The 15406-nt window shown below is 53.9% G+C and overlaps 5 protein-coding genes across 5 annotated transcripts; 1 reads left to right on the top strand and 4 right to left on the bottom strand.

Moving 5' to 3' along the window:
* Window positions 1–520: 520 nt before the first annotated feature.
* PG998_013927 (carboxypeptidase D) lies at window positions 521–1444 on the top strand (the record flags this gene model as incomplete). The annotated part of the gene is made up of 5 exons (XM_066880743.1): window positions 521–842; window positions 923–940; window positions 1027–1137; window positions 1196–1314; window positions 1388–1444. The coding sequence occupies 5 exons, from the start codon at window positions 521–523 to the stop codon at window positions 1442–1444; spliced, it is 627 nt and encodes a 208-aa protein (XP_066724882.1).
* Window positions 1445–1774: 330 nt separating this feature from the next.
* PG998_013926 (uncharacterized protein) lies at window positions 1775–2764 on the bottom strand (the record flags this gene model as incomplete). Its single annotated transcript, XM_066880742.1, has 2 exons — window positions 1775–2597; window positions 2691–2764. 2 exons carry the CDS (start codon window positions 2762–2764, stop codon window positions 1775–1777), a joined length of 897 nt encoding a protein of 298 aa, XP_066724881.1.
* Window positions 2765–4005: 1241 nt separating this feature from the next.
* PG998_013925 (uncharacterized protein) lies at window positions 4006–5841 on the bottom strand (the record flags this gene model as incomplete). The annotated part of the gene is made up of 3 exons (XM_066880741.1): window positions 4006–5009; window positions 5156–5415; window positions 5684–5841. The coding sequence occupies 3 exons, from the start codon at window positions 5839–5841 to the stop codon at window positions 4006–4008; spliced, it is 1422 nt and encodes a 473-aa protein (XP_066724880.1).
* A 1105-nt stretch (window positions 5842–6946) lies between these two features.
* PG998_013924 (uncharacterized protein) lies at window positions 6947–8683 on the bottom strand (the record flags this gene model as incomplete). Its single annotated transcript, XM_066880740.1, has 4 exons — window positions 6947–7045; window positions 7111–7436; window positions 7499–8032; window positions 8245–8683. The coding sequence occupies 4 exons, from the start codon at window positions 8681–8683 to the stop codon at window positions 6947–6949; spliced, it is 1398 nt and encodes a 465-aa protein (XP_066724879.1).
* A 2163-nt stretch (window positions 8684–10846) lies between these two features.
* On the bottom strand, window positions 10847–11761 carry PG998_013923 (uncharacterized protein; the record flags this gene model as incomplete). The annotated part of the gene is made up of 2 exons (XM_066880739.1): window positions 10847–11267; window positions 11340–11761. 2 exons carry the CDS (start codon window positions 11759–11761, stop codon window positions 10847–10849), a joined length of 843 nt encoding a protein of 280 aa, XP_066724878.1.
* Between the last annotated feature and the right edge of the window lie 3645 nt (window positions 11762–15406).

Here is a 15406-nt window from a genome sequence, read left to right as displayed (position 1 = left end):
ATACTCGCTACGCCTGAATGGCTTCGTGATGCCAACAAGGTTCAAACATCGCCATGCCCTATTGGTCGTGGCCATCCCTCCAAATGCACGAATCGATTCTGCAGTAAAAGCCCCGGCAAAAGTAGAGCATTCGTCACCTTTTTCCGTACGAGGTGTTGTGCGACCGAGAACTCCAATACGATACTGGTATGATCCTGAGAGGATTCGTCACAGAGAAAGCCAAGTGATATACAAGTCTGTTGGAGCTTATTGGGCTCTGCTATTGATCCTCGTGGGAGCTGCGAAGGCCTGATTATAGTGTACTTCCACACTGCATGTAGTAGGCGGTACATGAAAACGTCATCTCCACCCTGCCCGATCTTTTCTTATAGTCAAATCCCCCCCCATATTAAACTCGTCTCTTACAACCGACTGCCTCTCTATCCCTCTCTAGAGAACATCTACGGCTTGCATACAGTCGTCTGGCATAGAGTACCTTCGAGACTTCAGACACAGAATCACTTGGAGAAAACCCGCAAATATGCCGGAGCAAAAGACGTACATAGTCGAGCACCTCGACCCGGAGCTCGGGCCCTGGTCGTCCCTCGAGTACCGCGCCATCGCGCGCGAGACGGCCGGCTGCAACGGCGTCTTTATGCTCTCGTCGCTGCCCGAGGGCTTCCAGGTCCCCGAGGAGCTGAAGCAGGAGAAGGCCTTCCGCGCCGAGACCCGCGGCGTCGAGGACTTGTACCCGGCCGGCAAGGGCAAGGAGCGGGTTTGCCTCCTGGACCCGGCCGCCGACGAGGACCTGAACCCGGACGACAAGCGGGACTTTGACGTGTTCCTGTTTGGCGGCATCTTAGGTGAGTCTTGCTTCCCTGCTTGCTTGGTTCCCGCGGATCTTGTCGCCAATCTGTACACGCTGTGCTGACGTATGGTAAAGGTGACGACCCGCCACGCGGTATGTCCCATCTCCCCAGTTCTGGTCCATGACCGGCACACAACCGGAGATGTCCACTAACACACTGGCATGTCTGTTCCCTCTAGATCGCACATCAGAACTCCGCAAGAAAGGCTTCACGGGCCGCCGGCTGGGACCCGTCCAGATGACGACCGACACGGCCGTCCGAGTGACGCGGATGGTGGTCGAAGAGCAATGTAAGTGACCAACCTCGCTTCTTGTGATATCAACGTGGCTAATCGAGGGCGGGTCCAGACACCTTGGACATGATTCCCTATCTTGACCACCCCGAGCTCAAGTTCGGCGAGAAGGAGAGCACCGAGATGCCGTTCCGCTACGTCAAGGGCAAAGACGGAAAGCCGATAATGCCCGAGGTGAGCTACACCTCTTCCTTTTCTTCTGCTATCCTCCCCGGCTGGCAACGCCACTAACACCTTGGCTTTCCAGGGCATGGTCGACTTGATCAAGAAGGATGCGGATAAGAGCATCGATGATTTGTTCTAAATGCATCGACGACCAACCAGTATGCACGCTCTAAAAGAATGGAAATACTTGGCGTAAAATCAATCTACATTTACATTTAACTCATGTGGCTTTATGATTAAACAATACGGTATATTATATGATGCTACCTGTCCCATGCCGAGTATGGGTATCATGTCGAAACTCCCTCGCTTAATTCCATCATGTCAAAAGCCAAATACACACCCCTCTTCCCAACTTCCAGCCCAAATTGGCTTTCCAGTGTACCACCAAGGTGCCACAGCCGCTCAAGAGGCAAACGCACACAGAGTGTGCCTGCCCGTAAAATGGGTATGAGTGAAAAGCCCCCTTTTACCTTGGACGCCACCAGGGACGTTTTTTGACAAGTCCTTGACCCTCGCCCTCGCCCTGACCCGGATCCAGGCCCCTCTCCGCCGGCTGCGTATCCAGCTTTTGCGTGTTGTCATCCATGACCTGCTGCGCGTGGTTGACGGCCTGGGCGTGAGCCTCGCCCGGCGGCTGGCCCTCGGCGCCGGCCTGGACGTCGTCGGCGTCCTCCTGGGCGAAGAGGTCCATGATCCTGCCCTTGCCGGTGGCGCGCTGGTAGATGGCGAAGGTGGTGCCGAACTCGCGGTGGGCGCCGACGTGGATGACGTCGAGCAGGTTGACGGCGAAGTTCTGGCAGTTGTTGCTGATGAGGTTGTAGGCGGGCCGGCGCTCGCGCATGTTGTGGATGACCATCTCGGCGGCCTGGCGCAGCGCCTCGTCGTTGAAGCGCGTCTCGCCGACCTCGAAGGTGCGCCAGGTGCCGTCGGCGCGGTGCTGGGGGTCGATGCGCTCGTTGGTGTAGATGACGTCGAGGTGCTCGTCCATCCACAGCTGGTGGGCGTAGTCGCCGACCAGCAGCGCCCAGTGCTGCGTCGGGTCCGGGTACGAACGGATCTTCTCCGTGATCATCTTGCCCAGCCCCGTCTGCTCGGCGAACCACTTGCCCGCCAGCCCGGCCACCGGGTGCCAGCCGATCTCGACCTTGCGGTGCGGGCCGTGGGCCACGGCCTCCATGGGCGGCACGGCGTTGGGCCGGTGGCCCAGGCCCAGGCTTTGCTCCAGGGCGAGCTTGCCCTTCAGGAATCCCTTGACGGTGCCTTCTTCGGCCTTGTCATAGCTTTGTTTTCTGCTCCCATGGTCGATATACCGTCATGGTCAGTCCAGAACCTGGTTCCCTCGCCAGGAGAGTGGGGTTGGCTGGTTGTCGCAATCGACTTACAGGAATGCGTTGAACTTGTCGCGTTTCCGCTCGTGCTTCGCCTGCTCCTCTCCGTTCGCCTCCGCCTGGGCCATTGTTGCGTACACGCTTGGAAGGGGTGGTGGACAGGATTGGAGATGCGCAGGTTGCCAGCCCGGGACTGCGAGGTGTCAAAAATGCGAAAGAAAGCGACCGGCCGAGGCGTGCTTTCTCTCTATTGAACCTAGACTTAGTAGAGGGGTGGGGTTCTTGGACATTGGACAATGGACAACAAGCAAACCCGGGAAGAGGCAATCTTAAACTTGGCGCTTTCCGAAGGCCCCAGACAGCTAGACAGGCGTGCTTGCGACCGATTGCGAACGACTGCGCATCTGGAATCTCGGGAGCCACGGGGCGTTTTGTTTTCAGGTCAGCATGCATTGTCGTGTGCGGCTGTCTGATTGGCAAAAAGCCGGCGGCTGGCTGTGAGGGATGACGCACACTGCAGACGCACACAGCCCCCATGGCAGCTCGCGGACGCTCCCGTGACGGCGAATCTGCCAAGCCATACATGCACACCATTGCTGGTAGGCCGCACGGGAGAAAATGGAAGATGCCGGGCAGTTGCGAGCCGATTCGGGTAGACGGCACTTTGGGAGGGAAAATACACGCATCCCTAGTAGCGCATATGTGCATACTGCCGACCTCCGAGCTCCATTGGACGTGGCTAGCCAAGAATGGAGCGCAACGGCGACTTCAACGCACCGTGTGGTTGGTTTCGGTATACAACATATCGTGAGCTGAAGAACCTCTAGCTCGCATTACTACACGTCGATATCCATGTGATATCTATATACTGTCCCTATATTAAACTCAGGCATTCCTAGCGCGGAAAACGGGGTATCTATCCAACGTCGTCTCAATTCGAGTCGCCTATTAGGTGCTTCTTCTTGTTGGCCAGCCAGCCAAGGATGCATCTGCTGTGCGTAGGTGAGAGCAGCGTCGACCCTCGTTCTGTGACAGCGCCATGAACAGTTCCTTTTTGCAAGGCACTGCCTCATCGCGGCTTGCCTGCAGCCATTTCCCCAGCCACAAGTAATGCGCACTGTCAACCCAAAACGCCATGTGAGCTGTCCTAAGGTGGGCAGGTCGGGTTATACGCGAGGATGCAGGGAAATCTCCCCTGTGTTTAGAAAGAGCGAGCCGCTATAACGCCTCTAAAACACGCCACGGGTGCTCTGTTCGTTCCCGAGTGAACGTCCACCAAGTATTACCTCTTCTCGTTTGCCATTTATCATCTGTACATGTTGTCGATGTCCGAACTTGCTTGAAGTTGTGGCTTTTCTTTTTCTTTTTTCTACTGGAGGTAGATACTGGCGTTATTTCCGTAGAACGCTTTCAGATACTGGTATGCGGGCCTGAGCTCCTCGATATCGGTGTACTTCACGGAAGGCGATGGGTTAAAGCAATCCTTCAGATCCATGAACCGAGCCGAGACGCTGAGGTTGCCTGAGTGTAGCTCCACTAGCGTCTCCCCGATGACCTTGTCAATAATGAGCTCGGCCAGCGACGGATCAAAAACCAGGGGGCTCTCTGCCCTCTTGCTATCATGCCCTTTAGGGTCCGATTCAGTTGTTGACGTCTCGGACGACGAGGTGGAAGGAGGGCTAGAACTGGACGATGACGGACGAGTGCTGGCCCATTTTCGAAGGAAATTGTCCATGGGGAACTTCGGAAAGCACACAATAGCTTTTAGCCCACTGCTTGGCCGGCCCTTCACAGCTATCGGCTTGATGAACAACGAGTCTGGCTTGCCTTTCAGTTTATCAAAGGCCTTCACCACTGTGGCGCGGGGAGCCTCGATGCAAGGCGCAGTGATCGGGTAGGCCTTGACGAAGCCACGGCAGAAGCTGCGCATGATATCAAACACCGGTCTTTTTCCGGTGAAACTGCTTGCCATCAGGTTCATGAAGCATTCCAGAACGACCGCCTCGAAGCTTTCCAGCACCCCTTCCGCGCCGGACTGTCGTAAGATTTTGAACAGCGTATGGAAAGCATGTGGCGCGGCGGCAGTCCCAACGTTGGTAAGGTCGTCGATGTACTGCATAAAAATTGTTCCTAGCCGAGGGTCGATTCGGGTTAGGTCGTACGCCCCATAAAATGCTGCGAGAATGAGCCACGGGCTGGGGTCGAGCATCTTCGTGAACATATCGAAACACTGGTTGAGTAGTGCGAAGCCGAGCTCAAAGCGATTCTCATGTAGAAAGTTTCGGGCTATCCCAATGAGTGTTATCCAATAGTAAGTAGTCCCCGCCGCCGTGTTATAGGCCGGCCCCAAGGGGCCGGATTTTTGGGCCCCTACTGGACATGGAGTCCATAGCTGTGACATAGTCGCGTATCATGCACACTAAGACAACCGGAAGTCAGCACCGTCCTAATAAACGCCATCACAGCAAGGCGAACACAGCCAACGACAGACGGCGGCCACTCGGGGCAAGATAACATACTGGACCGTTCGGCATGTCCCAGGGTGCCCGGTGATCCAAACTGCAGAGGGCGATTCATGCCATTTAGAAGATGGACCAGTTCGGCATTGGGACCCAAGCCGGGCCCGGACCGAACATATCTGTTCACGCGCCTGTTCAAGTTGCGTACTATCAAGGCGCCATTAGGGGTATGTGCAGAGGCGGGCGAGTTTCGTTGACCATTGCGGGTCAAGAGATCTTCAACAAACTGGGAGCTAAGATTCTTCCGCAAACCCCATTTTCTGAAGTGATCCTTCGTAGTTGATCAGTGATGAGAATGTAGGAAATTAATGACTGTAGATCAGAGAGATCATCCGTGACATGCTCTGGGGCAACAGACGTGCTTCCGTCCACGAGCATTGGAAGGATTCAGGGTGTGTTTGGACACAGCTAGAAGGGGGCGCAGAGGCTCTCACCTTGTACATTTTCTGACTGCGCAAGTCAGCACGTATACTCTGAGATGACTAAAGCTCACAAAGAAGGATAAACCGGGATCGGTGGGGAACTTACGTCGCATAGAATTGATAGTCGTTTCTCATGATCTCCTCGACCTCTTTCAGAGGGAAGTCATCGAGTATGTAAAGCTGGGTAATGATGCTGCGGCGTAGGCTCCAATCGAAGGGCCGCGCCCACTGCTGCTGCTGCTGCTGTTGCTGAGCAGGCGGCATGATGGTGATGGAGGGACCGTGGGCCTTCATCTTATTGATGTTTTTGTGTCGAGAAGGCAACTTTTTGGAACCGTAAGCGTTTTGGTAATTCATGCCACGCCGTGAGAGGACTGGGAACAATTAAAAGGAACATCTGGAGATGGCAGTGAACTCACTGTAACGTCCATGAGAGGGAGACTATAGGCGGGTGATGATGATGACTCCCAAGTAGCCGGGTCAACATCAATTGAATGCAGCGGATCTATAATCTGACATACATCTGCGGATTGTCGCAGGCAGGGCTGCATGCATGCTATGTCGCTGATCGGGTTCAGATCAGCGCGGCCTATTGTTTTTCCACGAGGACGAGATATATATATAGAGAACCGGGGTGGAAGCACTCCGACGCATTTCATGCCGAGGTTGGTAATCAAATCGAGGTGCAGATGGACGGTGCATTGTAGGCACCCTTGCCCTTACGACGTGAAGGAGATGGCCAGCCGTGCCGTACGTACGTTCTTGTGTATTTCTGAAGCGCTGAGCACTGGCCGATTGGATTAGTTAACGAGCGCGCGCTGAATGGCGAAGATTCGGGTGTCTGGTCAAGCGCATCGTGTTTTGCGCCTGCATCAAGGAACCAACTGGTAAGCCGTCCAAAGAAAAAAGATGAAGCGAACTGGCTTGGAAGCTGGCTGGGAACCTGAAGACGGCAGTCTGGCAGTGGTCCATATACGGAGGGGCGATCTCCACAATCCCCCGGGTGTGCCATCTCATGGCAAACACGAACCAATGACGGAATAGTTGTTATCCTGGGCAAACGAGATTGCCGCTCATGCGATGCTCCAAGTATATATATTGTGTATACCAGAATACAGCGTAGCTGTTATTTACAGTCCCCTGGTCTTAAGGTCTACCCAAGGGAAGAAGCATAAAATATATGCTGCATCAGGAGGCAAAAGCAAACAAACCCCTCGGCCCCCCGTTCTGTCCAGTGCATGACTGCCTCAAAACGCCCCACCCCCACGAATCTCGGGAGCTATCAAGGCAAGCGGCATCCTCAACTCCTGCAGCTCTTACGGAAGATAATTCTGCTCAAATGCATTCTATGTATCTAACATCATACCTTTTACAGCTTCTCCTTGAGTAATCCCTTCATTCTCTTCTCTACGGCATTGAGGTACTCGGTGGTGGTGACGTAGTCCTCGCGAGCTGTCTTGCCCATAGCCTGTGGCACCCAAAATATCAGCCATAATTCTCGAGTCGTCTTGTCAGGCGCAAGGGGAAACTTACCAAAGCCAAATCCTTGGTCATGATCTTATCTTGATCAACCGTGTCAACACAAGCCTTCTCCAAGCTCTCGGCAAAGGCCACGAGCTCGGGCGTGTTATCGAGCTTGCCACGCTGGATCAGTCCTCGGGTCCATGCGAAAATGGAAGCAATAGGGTTGGTTGAAGTCTCGCGGCCCTTCTGGTGCTCGCGGAAGTGGCGAGTCACAGTGCCGTGGGCGGCTTCGGACTCGAATGTCTTGCCGTCAGGCGTAATAAGCACAGAGGTCATGAGACCCAGCGAGCCGAAACCCTGGGCCACAATATCGGATTGCACATCACCGTCGTAGTCTGGCACAAACCCATTAGCCTTGTCCCAGAGAGCACTTTAGGCAAGTCTTTTGATCACTTACTCTTGAGCGCCATGATGTATCCACCCGAGCTCTTGATCATCTGCGCGACCATGTCGTCGATCAGGCGATGCTCGTACCAGATTTTCTTGGCCTCGAACTCCTTCTGGTACGTGGAGGCGTAAATCTCCTGGAAAATGTCCTTAAAGCGGCCGTCGTACTTCTTGAGGATGGTGTTCTTGGTGCTCATGTACAGGGGGAGCTCCTTATCGAGCGCCAGCTTGAAGCTGGCGTGCGCGAATCCGCGAATGCTCTCGTCTGTGTTGTACTGCGTCTGCGCAACGCCGCCGTCCTTGAACTGGAAGACCTCAATCTCCTCCGGCTTGCCGCCCTCGGGGGTGAAAACCATGGAGAGCTTGCCGGGGCCAGAGATCACCCGGTCCTTGGCCCGGTACTGGTCGCCGAATGCGTGTCGTCCGATGATAATGGGCTTCTTCCAGCTAGGGACGAGGCGGGGGATGCTGGGGATGACGATGGGCTCGCGGAAGACGGTGCCGCCGAGTGCATTTCGGATCGTTCCATTGGGGGAAAGCCACACTGCAGGACATCAGCATTCCAAGTCTTTCGTCGCAATGCAAGTCTGTAGTTGCAATAGAGGTAGAGATTAGGTTGCTATGCGGATGCACTGCAACGGCATTGTGTCTGCACAGACCGCAGATGCGGGGTGATGCGCAAGTAAGAGCAAGTAAGACAACGGGCATGCCGAGAGTTTGGGGATGCATGCATAGGGTGGCCATAGGGTGGCTTACTCTGCTTCAATTTGAACTCTTCTACGCGCGCTTCGTCGGGGGTGATAGTGGCGCACTTGACTCCAACCGAGTACTTCTTGATCGCCTCGGCCGCGTCCAGAGTGACCTGGTCGTTCGTCTCGTCACGATAGGGAAGACCCAGATCGTAGTACTTGAGATCGATGTCCAGATAAGGGTGGATGAACTTGTCCTTGATGTCTTGCCAGATGACGCGGGTCATCTCATCGCCGTCGAGCTCCACGACGGGATTCTTGACCTTTATCTTCTGGGCAGCCATGTTGAGTCGGGTATAGTGGAAGAAGGCGACGGGAACAGCAGCAGTGGCAGGTCGCGAAGGCGAGTTCAGGGCGGCCTTGAACAACGCGGGCCTTGGGTTTCTGGAGAAAGCGGCGGCAGTAGGGCGGATAGATCGAACGGCCCCGGCGTAGAAGGTACTCATGGTGGCGGTTTCCGAGGGTATGCGCGCAAACTGCGGAAGTCTGTATTTATAGTCGAGCGCGGTTTCCTGCTTAGACGCTGAACCGAGGATGAAGTCGAGAGCTCGTGTGGGTCGGGTTATGTCTGCGGGCGGTTTTGAGCTCGGGAGTTGACCGAAGAGCCGTATGGGAGCGGCGACCGAAGGCGTAGGGGTGGCGGCGGAAAATGAAAAGCCGATGAGGCGCGCGATCTATATTAGGGACGACTGACTATAAGCAAGACTGGGAACAGCAATTGAGGCTGGTGGTGACACGAAGAAGCTTGCCAACAGGCCCGGTAGGATGTTGACAGAAGAGAGGTGCCTTCGGGGTTATTATATAGCACACGCCGATTGATCAATTCTTACCTACTACCTGGCTTACAGGTTGATTAGGGATGACAAGCCCCCAAGAGATACGATACTAGCGATATTCCGCAACGCTGCAAGTGCAAGGAACCTGAGTGAGGAGAGAGATGCGGCGCATGTGCACTCGGTGCTGGACATACGCAATGCTTTGCCTGTCGACGCAACACAACACCTCCCACCTCGCTCGATATCGGACTGACTGACGACAGGCACAGTCGGAGCTAGGACCGGAATGAGTTTCGGGCCCATCGATCGTGTGATGCTCCGCCGCTGCTTCACACATAGGCAAAAGTCTGCAGGGCTAAAAGAGGGGCAGCCAGCACCGTATCATCGCAGACCCTTTGGCAAGGGTCTGTATCCCCCACATTCTGCCGATTCGCGGAGATGGTGATGGGTCTGCCTGCAAAAAGGGCGACTTGCCTGATAAGGCACAGACGTCGTCAGTAGCCTGCCCACGAGGCAAAGGGCTCTCGGACGAACGGCAGACACAGACAGCCAGCATCGGTCATGATGGTACAGTAGCAATATCATTCCGTGGATGGCGGGTGGGCATTACGTTCAATTGCAAACCTTAGCCAGCGGCTGTCAGATGCACGTCAACGCTGGTGTGTCTGTCGGTTACCAGCCAAAAGAAATATACTAGTACCGCCGCCGCCAGCTGCGCCGACTACTGCGCCGACTACTGACTACCCTCGACTTGCTGACATTAGGTAATGACATGCTGCATATTCGATAGAGACGCGAGGTTAGTAGGTTAGGTAATCTTTAACTTTATTTGTATTGATTGATGGCTTAGTATCCTCGGCATTCTGAGCCGGGGAAGGGTATCTCTCTATCTTATCACCTAATAAACGTTGAAATCAGCCCGAGTGCGCAGAAAGCAGCAAGAACTCGGCTGGCTTGGGTGAGTGCTGCCTAGGTCAGGCAATTGGCCTCACGATCGACGGCATGCTGCATGCGTGCTCTCCCACCCCCTCGCCCGCCTCAGCCTTGTGTCTCAAGAATCTCATGACGCGGTGCCACCCAAGCCAATGAGATCAGAAAGAATCGATGAGTGATCATCGCGCGAAAGTCCTTTGGAAAATCATGAGCAATCCTCCCCTTCTGCATCGTCGTTGTCGTCGCATCCACGCATGCAGCTTGCAGGTAAGGCCGCCTGGTCCGCCTAGGCTGAACCGCGCCATGCAGCTCTAACGTACCTCCTCTTCCCCTTCCTACCCCTCAAAAACCTGGTTTGGTTTCTACACATGCAAGCTGCGCCACACCACCCTTTTGAACCGAAACACCAAAATCAGCAACCACAATGCGCAAATGTTTGCTACCTCCCCAAAGGCTCCCATCGTAAGTACTAGAAAGAATTAGACAAAAAGGAAAGGCAATAAATTCCAGATTCGTCAGCGAGAGTGTGTCCACCTGGCTCCGTAGGGTTTCGAAAATAGTGGTGGTGGTTGTTTGAGGAGGAGACGAAATCGTAGATTCTGGCCATAAAAAACTCCAGGAACAATGCAACTCGTCATCGTCGTACAGGCAATTCCATTCGCGATCCGTGATGCAAAAAGAGACAATGGACGTAAAAAGGGGGTAGGATGTCAGAATTGAGCCATATCCGTATGGAAGCCCGACCGTCCATGGGGGCTGGCGCCGCCGGGTTGGGATTTTGGGTGCTTAAAAGGGGGGGAGCAATTCCACTCAAGTCCGCGATCATCGCATCTGCGGCCGTGGCAAGATTCCAATGCCAGTTTGTATTTTGGGGACCGCATCGGATTGTAGTACTGCTCTTTAACGAGCTCGCAGCGTTTGTCGCTTCTTATCACAAGCGGAATTGCAGTGCAGGCAGGCCCAGCCAGAATCCCTGATCTGGTTGCGACGGAGGCACTTGGTGCAGCGAAACCACTTGGACGATACCTTGCGGTTGCGGTACCACTCGTCGTCCTCTTTGCCGTTCTTGCGGACCAGGTCTTCCTTGTGGTATTCGCGCAAGTGGTCTCGGCAGTGGTCCAACCGATTGAAGGGCTCTTCGTGCCTAGAACACTTGGAGTAGTCGCAGAAGTAGGTGGCCTTCTGATCGGGCGGGAGATGCACATGCTCCCAATGCCGGTCCAGGTCGGCCTTGCGTTTGAAGGGCTTGGAGTCACATTGAGGGAAAAGGCAGGTGTGCCCTTCGGGCTGGCCTACCGGCGACATAGGCTCGGTGCGAGGACTGTCCAGGGATAACCAGTCAGCATGTGTGGCGGTTTGGTTCTCAATTCTCAATCAATGGCGGATCACCTACATCGTATCTTCCAGAGGACATGGCGAAAGAGGCATGGCGGACGCGGGAGATGTAGTATAGTTCGGCGGGACAGGCTCAGAAGCCGCGAACTCGTAGTATACATGGCTCTCATCGGGAGAAAAGGTCGTCTGCCACTCATCATCCTCGCGCTTTACACCTCCTGACGGATAAAACTGGCTGTACTCGCTGTACACTGCGTTGTTGTCATGGTATGACATTTCCTCTGGCATAGGGTTGGCGCGCACTTCAGGATACTGGGTACTGCTGGACGAGGAGGAGTGGTATGATTCGTTGGAACCACCACGACTCATAGGAGGTGGCGGGGTGGTAGGTGAGTAGCTTGCCGCATCACCTGAAGGTAGACCTAGATTGTAGTCGTAAGCTGGGGCTTGGGGATGGTAGTAGAATGTGTTGTTGTCCATGTTGTTGCTTCTGCTTTGCCGGCTGCAACAGGGAGGGATGATACTGTCGTTACGTTTCTGCCGTTCTGTTGGTCCGGCATGGGGGAGGCAGCTAGGACAAGGCACACATATAATAGCGAAGTCCGCTCTCCTAGATATAGCAGTGTGACCTGCGAACTAGGCCGGTTCAACCATTTAGTATTGGGAGCAAACTTAAGTGAACTGGTGGGGGGATATTTGATCCCCTTTAACTTAGATGACAAGTGCTGTAGGGACTTTGGGTGTTTGTGTTGCGGGATGGTAACAAGGATTGTTTGGCGAAAAGATGGGATGAGGTCCAAGGGGCAGAGGGACAGACACATGGGTATATGTATTGAGGCGTAACAAGTTGTGCATTCTCTTGTTTGGACTTTTGGAAACCGAAACAATTGCACTTCCATTTAGTGAGGCTTGCATAGATCGAGGCAGTATGGTGTGTATGGCGTCCGGTGTAAAGGTGGTCGACGCATCTAATGCCTCCAAATACTAGCCTAACATGCATGCACCCGAGCTATGAGAGCAGGCTCGCCCAGACGGCATGTCATGGCACTCATCCTAGCTATTGCGCATGCCGGAGAAGGTACATGAGGGTCGCCAATGGACTCGATACGGCTATGGGATGTAGTCGAGCTCGGGATTGGGAGCCAAGCGTGCCTTCACCAGCCAATCGCGGGAGCATGCGGCCAAGGAGCCAAAAAAGCAATCAGCCAAAGCCCTAGGCCTTCCAGATTCACACATGGGCCTGCTCTGTTGAGTTGGGCCCTTCCGGCATGTCGCCAGCATGGCATCAGATTCGGTGTGTCGTCGTCGGCGGCCTATCGGGGAGCTAGGCCATTGTGGCTATGGGGACTGCTCACGCTTTGCTTGACACATATGATAGCTCTCCGGCAGAACGCCTAAGACGAGGACAGTCTGCCTTGTGAGATGTAACCCCCACTCGCCAATCAACACAGGGTTCTTTTATCTTTCTGGAATATGGGGCTTGCGGCTTGGTCGGTCAAGTACAGAAGAAAAGGGGCCTTGCTGTTCATCTGGGTTAGTGTAGGGTGTACACATCTGCGTAGGTCGAGCTGACATGTCGTCTATCGGTACCGAAGGGGACTTCAATTGGCCTGGATGCTGAATGAGCACCCCCCCCCAATCCCCAACCCCAACCCCCATGACCTGCTCGACGTCCCTTCCCATGTTTATTGAAGGGAGCCGTTGTGTTCTCGCAACCGCGACATGTTGGAATCCTACAGGGAGGAGGAGGGCCGGCCAATCAAACCGGACCAGCTCATGGCCAAGTAGATAGCTGCCTAAACCTTAAAAATCTCACAGCCTCAACTGGGCTCTTATGACTCTCCGGACTTTGTTCCCTTCGCCTTCCTTAACGAATGTGAATTACAGCCATGCCATGCCGTTGTATTCCATACATGGATGAGTGCGCATCTTCCCGTCTGGCGTGGGCGGTCCTGCGTTCTGATTCTGATGAGCCTTATCTCCCCTTGGTTTGCATTGCATCCGGGGAAGCCCATCCGTTTCTTCGTTCATCTAGTAATGATGCAGGCCTTCCCCCCCTGGCCCAAACAAACATGCAAATACTCTGTCACTTACACACTGTCTGCCCGGTTCTCAAAATGCTCTGGTTTCATTCGTTTCCGGAGGCGGGCGGTGACCGGATCGGTCAAGACTTTGCAAAGTCGATTGTTTGCCCTGGAGGTTGCCCTCACAGGCTGCCTTGCCAACACACCTGGTGGTTACGATTCCTTTTGATGCCCATTTGCCCGCGTCGTGGTAGATGGGCAATGACTGCATGCGTTCAAGTCCAGTACCACCACCCTCGTTGTGAATCCCTTCCCCTGCTTGACTCTTCGGTGCATGTTGTTGTGCGTAAAAGAGCGCATGGTGAGGGCCTGACAACAGTGAGGCGAGACTGAGACATGGGCTTGCTCCCACTACAAGATAGCTTCCACCCAGCGACCAAGTCGTCAGCGCAAAGCTTTTGGCGTCTCCCCCTTTGGAATCCCGGTTCCGTTCTTGTCCATTGAGGTGAGCTGCCGTGTCAGCACCACAGGATGTTTGGCCACCCATTTGGACACCGAAAGCCTCCCATTTCGCTGTCCTGTCCCTCAATGCCGTGGCCGACGCTTAATCGATCGATCCTGCAGCCCCAAGATGGGAGCTACTTGAAAAGTGTGTGTCTGGCAGCAATGCCACTGCATCGAACCTTCAAGTTTGCCGATCAAGAAGCTCTAATTCGCATACAGCAGCACCCTAAATGTCAGCCAATTCCATGTCATCCTCGGTAAGACTTACACATATTCAACAGATACGTATTGTCCAGCAAATACTCCTGGCAAAACTTGACTGATGCCAGTTTGCTTTATACCATTTTACGATTTTGCGATTTTATACTAGGACTGTATCGCTCCCTAACTGGCATTGGGCACCAACGCATGTACCAATCATTGTAACCCAGAATTGCTTTTAATAGCTATCAATGTACTTCAACCAGACTTTGGCTACTCCGCAAGTGGTGCCACGTTCCTCCAAGCACCAACGAGTCTTAAGCGATGCACCAATGGACGTGACCATTAGTCATTTCCCTCATGTAGCCATATATCATGTTGTATTCTGTCTACGTGATGATATTTACTATACTGAGTTGTCAAACCAATGAGAAGATGCCCGTATAGCCTCGCGCTAAGATCACGGCGGTGGGCCTTGTCCTTCGACCACCAACACCACTTCTACAGATATCAACTTTGAAGGGTCGATGTAATACAAAGACTTATTCCGTTAGCTGATGAGGCGCGTCGGGCCCCGCACAATGACTAACATCTCATACGTCCTTCGATTATTTTCTCGGCATGACGTTGACGCCCTGTTGGCTGGCGGCTTGATGCTTCTTCACCTTCTGTCCCTCCGACGATATGTTTTGGTGGAACACATGGCCCAGTTCATTCTGTCGAAAAGGCAAGTATGTGTTAAAGTGACCAGTCGGCGAATCATCACTCTGTCTGGGCTGTTACAACATCTGAACGGGGTATTGACTCTACTCGGATGCCCTGAGAGTATGGTGGTCTGGCACTGTATGGCTTGGCCATCATGACCGACGCCACATATGGTAGCTTTTACGCAATGCCACCGATTCGACGCAAGGCTTTATTCTGACAGACTGGACGACACTTGGCTTCTAGGACCAGGCTGGCTAAGCCTCCACCCAAACAGTGTGGGTTGGTAGGACTTGTGAAGAGACCGCCCTGATCTGCTCGAGTACGATAATTCGATTCGTCTGTAGGCAGGGCTGTACCTGGCCAGAAGACACGGTAGCAAGCAACATTCTCGCAGGCTATCGAAGGTGTGGAACGCTGTCATCCGCCCCAAATTGTGATGCGTATCTTCAAAACAATATTTTGCACATCGCATAGGACTGTTGAAAGATGATAGGGGTGTCTACCACCCTTGTCAGGCTCTACTGACTAACCGTAACTGGATGAGCAGAAGAAATCGTGTCCCCTGGCTGGCTGCACAGCAGTGCGTACGCGGCTCTCGATTGTGCGTAGGCACGAGCGGGCCAATCTCGTATGGATTCATTCGGAACTATCGGGAACAAAACGAATGAGGAAAGAAGGTCTGCCTTAT

Source organism: Apiospora kogelbergensis (genome assembly GCF_038363985.1).
Source record: "Apiospora kogelbergensis strain CBS 113332 chromosome Unknown utg000009l_segment0_segment0, whole genome shotgun sequence".
Lineage (NCBI taxonomy): Eukaryota > Fungi > Ascomycota > Sordariomycetes > Amphisphaeriales > Apiosporaceae > Apiospora > Apiospora kogelbergensis.
This window is presented reverse-complemented; position numbering and strand designations above follow the sequence as displayed.